We start from the raw sequence: 6,401 nt of genomic DNA on the forward strand, positions 1-6,401 counted from the left end.
GCTATAGCGATAATCCCATACCACACTCCTGGTCATATGGCCATTTCCCGAAGGTTGAGTGTGGTTTGAATTTTCCGCCAAAATCATCGGAAATTTAAAATTCCCGGCTCTGTGCAGGCATGCGCATTGTCGACCCCACCTCCCCCTCCCTATTCCCTCCCTTCTTACCCGGCTAGCTCGAGCCGGACGTCGCGTCACTTAGCATCGCGGAACCAGACGAGTCGGTCACTCCACAACCCACCTTCTTTTCATGCCGGTAAGTCTGGTTCCTGCTCGTGCTCGTGTGTTCTCGTAGGGAGCCCTACCTGTTCTCCTGCAGTTTTTCCCCTTCGGTGTTGTGTCCAGACACCTTTGGGACACCCCTTCTATGATTATCATTATTCTATTTTCAGACCAAACGCTTGTGTGTGGAATCCGGCTGCACAGCCAGGATCTCGTCAGACGGCCACCACGACCTCTGCTCCCGCCATGCCCCTTGTTTCTCACAAGCTGGCTTTAACCCCCTAGCCTGCGTTGTGTGCAAAGCGCGGGTTGAGGAGATTCGTGCTGCTCCTCCCAAAACCCGTTCCAAGCTAGCCGCCCTCGAACTTCTTCGGGAGGCATGGCGCAGAGCTCGGAAATTGAAATCCGCTGACGACCCCCCCCCCCTGGTGTGGGCGGATCCGGCGTTAGGCGTGGAATTGGGCCTCGTTCGCCCTCGCCATCCGTCTCCCTATGTCTCCGAGACTTCCGTTGGTGGACAACCTGGGCCTCTCGGAGTACAAGGGGACGAGTCTGATGTTACGGAGTATGGTGTCCCCGAGCGTCCTCAGGCCTCTCGGCAGCCCCATACATCCGACCATCAAGGGTCCTTAAAACCCTTACGGCTTGCTTTGTCAAGCACCCCCACGAACTCGTCTTCCTCCCTAGTTCACTCACGTGAACCCGGCAGGAAATCTCGCTCGAAAAAGAGGTCTGCCTCACCGAGGTCCAGGACGCTCAGCTTGTCCCCACCCTCCACAGCCTCTCCCCCCAACTCACCCTCCCTTCCTCGCTCTCCTTTTCCTCGCCGTAAATCCCACAAGGGCAGGGAGCCGGGGGACGAAACGAGGGGAGAGGGAACTCTGGCTGCCCAAGTGGCTGCCCTCCTTCCGTCCCTGATAGGCCCCGTCCTTGAATCGGCCCTATCACATTATCCGGCCTTTCAGGCCGCGCAAATCATAACGCACCCCTCTCCAGAGCAACCTCCTATTGAACCTACGGCTCTAGCCCCCCCTCCCACTCTCCCTCCTGGTCCTTCCCTCCGCCCCTCCGTGCCGGCGACAGGTATAGGACTAGAAGGCCCCTCTCAGGAGGAACCCCCCAATCAGACGTCCGTCGGGTTGGACGGGGTGGAGGACCACTACAGTTCTTCTTTACCTTATCCTCCTACCATGACGGACTCTTGAGTTCACCCCTTCTCATGGTGTGACCTTCCCCGGTCCTGGGAGTACTCGTTTGGAGAAGATCACAAGCTAGTGGCCTGGTCTCCCGACTACTCGCTACTGGAGGGCTGGAGGAGGAGAGATGACGTTATCCTAAAGTGGGCCAACGACGCGGAGGGGGCTAAGGTTCTATATAAGATTCGACCCCTCTCCGCCCCGGCCTCCACGCCCTCCAGGATTTCCACCTCTAACACTCTGGACGCATTAGGTGCTCTCCTGGAGAACCCTCGTTTGAGGCCTCGACCAGACAAGACCTTGCCTCTACCATCTCGACCGTCACGGCAATGGCGATGATGAGGAACTGGCTGACGACGCTCGCCACGAGCTTTGAGGACTTCAATCTATAGAGGGTCCAGACCTGTCCTGGCGAGAGACGCTCAGGTAGCGTCTTCACCCAGGACGGAGCCTCTTGACTAGCGCCCGAGGACGAGGTCGTTCGGAAACGACCTCGGCTTCGCATATGTTATACGTTCTACAATTGAGCGATGTGACTTTATTACACCCTCCGGGGATCGGGATCCTTCTCGCCCTACTAATTTGATTCGCGTGTTTTCTGTATGCAGAGACACCCTGGCGGCACTCTCTACCGTGGCAGAGGGTACAGCCAACATGGCGTCATCAGCCCTACCCCCAGCAGCGAGGGCCTTCACCGCGGCTCGTCTGGCAGCTCGTCAGTCTGCAGCGCGGTCGGCCCCGGAGATAGCTCGCCTTCCTTCGGAGACACGCGATAGTGACCATCTCCGCTAGCACAGTTCTGGACTTCCTGTCTTGGCTAGCTGACACCACCAACAGGGCACCGGAAGGCCGACCCAGGCCATGCCCCCACGAGAGGCCTCGCGGCAGCGCTGGCGTTTCTCCGCACCCACTCTGTGGAACGGGTGCAGGACCTCGGGGGCTGGGCATCAGCAACTTCCTTCAGGACACGGTATCTCTACCACTCGATCACCCCTGTCCCATGTGTCGCCATGGGAACGGCTCCACCCCTCTTCGCAAAAGAAGGGGGGGCAAAGGGCGACCGAGGGGTAGGGGAAGGCCCAGGAACCGCTGAGCAAGATACAATATTCTACATAGAATTTATGCACTATGTGAATTGTACAATATTATTTTTATAAAAAATAAATAAATAAATGAAATATATATATTGATATTGATATTGATATCGATATAAGTAAAAAAAAAAAAAAAAAAACAGGTCGAAATGGACATGACTTCTCCTATCCAACTTAAGCTAATCTATAGTCATGATGGTCAAGAACTTTACCATGTTGAAATTAATTTCAACGCTCACTGTGACTCAGGTCGAAATGACCATGACTTTTCCTATTCAACTTGAGCTAATCTACAGTCATGATGGTCGAGAATTTTACCATGTTGACATTAATTTCGACGCTCACCGTGACTCAGGTGGAAATGGACATGACTTTTCCTATTCAACTTGAGCTAATCTACAGTCATGATGGTCGAGAATTTTACCATGTTAAAATTGATTTCGACGCTCACTGTGACTTAGGTCGAAATGACCATGACTTTTCCTATTCAACTTAAGCTAATCTGTAGTCATGATGGTCAAGAATTTTACCATGTTAACTAATTCAACGCCCACTGTGACTCAGGTCGACATGAACATGACTTTTCCTATTCAACTTAATTTAATCTACAGTCATGATGGTCGAGAATTTTACCATGTTAAAATTAATTTCGACGCTCACTGTGACTTAGGTCGAAATGACCATGACTTTTCCTATTCAACTTAAGCTAATCTGTAGTCATGATGGTCGAGAATTTTACCATGTTAAATTAATTCAACGCCCACTGTGACTCAGGTCGACATGAAAATGACTTTTTCCTATTCAACTTATTCATGATGGTCGAGAATTTTACCATGTTAAAATTAATTTCGACGCTCACTGTGACTTAGGTCGAAATGACCATGACTTTTCCTATTCAACTTAAGCTAATCTGTAGTCATGATGGTCAAGAATTTTACCATGTTAAACTAATTCAACGCCCACTGTGACTCAGGTCAACATGAACATGACTTTTCCTATTCAACTTAATTTAATCTACAGTCATGATGGTCGAGAATTTTACCATGTTAAAATTAATTTCGACGCTCACTGTGACTTAGGTCGGAATGACCATGACTTTTCCTATTCAACTTAAGCTAATCTGTAGTCATGATGGTCAAGAATTTTACCATGTTAAACTAATTCAACGCCCACTGTGACTCAGGTCAACATGAACATGACTTTTCCTATTCAACTTAATTTAATCTACAGTCATGATGGTCGAGAATTTTACCATGTTAAAATTAATTTCGACGCTCACTGTGACTTAGGTCGAAATGAACATGACTTTTCCTATTCAACTTAATTTAATCTACAGTCATGATGGTCCAGAATTTTACCATGTCAAAATTTATTTCAACGCTCACTGTGACTCAGTGATATCACGGTATGATGACGTCAGTGATAAATTGACGTCACCATGTAGTCCTATGACGTCAATTTGTGTCCCTGTGACGTCACGAGACGATCCTATGGCGCCATGATCAATCCGGTGACGTCACAGTACAATCACATGTCACTAGGTATTAAACATATAGAAGTCCGCTTGTGGGTGACGAGACGTCACAAATTGCCATAGCACACTATTGGATGAAGACGCTCGCCACGGGCTTCGAGAACTTCCCGCGGGAAGACTTGGGGTGAGTTGGATACATACCGAGGGTCCAGGCCCGTCTTCGTGGGAGACGCTCAGGGAACGTCTTCACCCAGGACGAAGCCTCTTGACTAACGCCCACGGACGAGGTCGCTCGGAAACGAACTTGGCCTCGCATACTCCCTTTCGGTTTCTCGCTTACCCGAGGATTTTCACGTAACTAGTGAGAGTGGTAGGCGTACGTTGGACGGAAGCAAGCGTCTCCACACTCATGTTCCTAGACGGCTAGTTGATGCATTTGCCCACCGGGGAGGGTGCATCGGCCGACATCTCAATGGCTCTGAGTGTGTTGGCGGACGTGGAGTTCGGGGTGGACTGGGACGGGTCTGCCCTTGCTCCCACACAGACTTTATTGGCTCGGGATTGAGTGGGACACAGTCAGCGTCCTTCGGGTGCTCCCCTGCGCCAAAAGAGCGTGCTTCTCTCACACGTCCTCCCTCCTGCGGGGGCGGGGGGGGGGGGCCTCAACTTCGCGACCCCGGCCCTTCCACTGAGCCGCTTGGGGCGCCGACGGCTGGTACGGGAGGTCGACAGGAGCATACTGCTTCTCCCGCGTGACCTGCCCGGGCCGATACCCTCAGCACTCCACAGGTTGTTGCGTCCCTGGCTTCGGTCGGGGGCCCTACGCCGGTCGCTGGAGTTTCTCCGCACCCACTCTGTGGAGCGGGTGCGGGACCTAGGGACTGGACATCGACGACTCCCTTGGGGACACGGTGTCTCTACCACTCGGTTGCCCCTGTCCCATGTGTCGCCATGGAAACGGCTCCACCCCTCTCATCTCAAAAAAGTGGAGGGGGCAAAGGGCGACCGAGGAGTGGGGAGGGGCCAGGAACCGTTGAACAGGATACAAATTTCGTATAACAGGATACAAATTTCGTATAATTTTCGCATTGTGTGAACAGTGCAATGTTGTGCATGTCACATTCTTCGGCGTGGGTACTTGACGTTTCTGTCTCCCCTCTACTGAGTGATAAAATGAATAAGTCTCCCATAGGAAAGACACACGTAATAACGGTTTGATTCAGGCTTCACCTCTCCTCCCACCTGTCCTCGTCTCATGCATAGCTTCGCTGTGCAGGTTTCTTTCAGCCGATAATATTTCTTTGTCGCGGCTCGTGCCGCTTAAATTCTTCTTATCGGCTTAAGAAACCTGCACAGATTTAGGGTCCCTCCCTCCTCCCACAGGCGAAGCCTTCATTTCTCATTGAAGTGACGCGACGTCCGGCTCGAGCTAGCCGGGTAAGAAGGGAGGGGATAGGGAGGGGGAGGTGGGGTCGACAATGCGCATGCCTGCACAGAGCCGGGAATTTTAAATTTCCGATGATTTTGGCGGAAAATTCAAACCACACTCAACCTTCGGGAAATGGCCATATGACCAGGAGTGTGGTATGGGATTATCGCTATAGCTTCGCTGTGCAGGTTTCTTAAGCCGATAAGAAGAATTTAAGCGGCACGAGCCGCGACAAAGAAATATTTTAACAACAAACACGAGAGCTAATCCCTCTTTATCCGACTGAGAATAATTCAGATCAGCTTTTGACGATTTCTTATTTGCAAAGGAAATTAGTTTTTCTATACCATCTACTCTTTTGTACGCATGCAACTCCAATCGGAGATGCATCTACTTCTACAATTAAAGGATCAAAATTACGCTAAACTGTAGATTCAGCAAAATCATTCTTAATACCTTCAAAAGCTTTCTTATGGATTGCGTTACATCGAAAAATTACATTTTTCTTTAACAGATCATACAATGGAGATAGTTTTGAAGAAAATTTTCTTACGAACTTGCATAATAGGTTATCATCCCTAGAAAATATTGCAATTCTTCTATAGAAGTAGAACATTGACAATCAAAAATAGCTTTTATTCTTTTTGCCGAGGATTTAGCTCCTTCGCCAGATATGTGGTAACCTAGATATCCAATAGATCTAGCATTCAAAACAGTTTTACATATATTTATTTGGGTATTATGTTCCGCCAAGAGATCTAAAGCTCCTCTCAATCTGTTATCATGTTCTACTTGAGTACTATTGCAAATTATATAATCTAAATATGCAGCAACACCCTCCACATTAGCAAAAATTTACGCAGTGAATCTAAAAAGTACCACGAGATGAAGGTAAGCCAAAGGATAAGCGTTTGTATTTAAACAATCCTTTATGAGTATCAATTACTAAGGATCAAATTTGTGGTGCATGATCTTCCCTGTCTAAA

General features: G+C 49.4%; 1 protein-coding gene across 1 annotated transcript; it reads left to right on the forward strand.

Annotated features, from left to right (window-relative positions):
• The first annotated feature begins 221 nt into the window (after positions 1–221).
• LOC143021260 (uncharacterized) lies at positions 222–1,658 on the forward strand. Its single transcript, XM_076178657.1, has 2 exons — positions 222–256; positions 393–1,658. The coding sequence occupies exons 1-2, from the start codon at positions 251–253 to the stop codon at positions 1,425–1,427; spliced, it is 1,041 nt and encodes a 346-aa protein (XP_076034772.1). The 5' UTR covers positions 222–250; the 3' UTR covers positions 1,428–1,658.
• The last annotated feature ends 4,743 nt before the right edge of the window (positions 1,659–6,401 follow it).

The sequence above is a fragment of the Oratosquilla oratoria genome, chromosome 41, assembly GCF_046742065.1.
Source record: "Oratosquilla oratoria isolate Oo_2021 chromosome 41, ASM4674206v1, whole genome shotgun sequence".
Taxonomy (NCBI): domain Eukaryota; kingdom Metazoa; phylum Arthropoda; class Malacostraca; order Stomatopoda; family Squillidae; genus Oratosquilla; species Oratosquilla oratoria.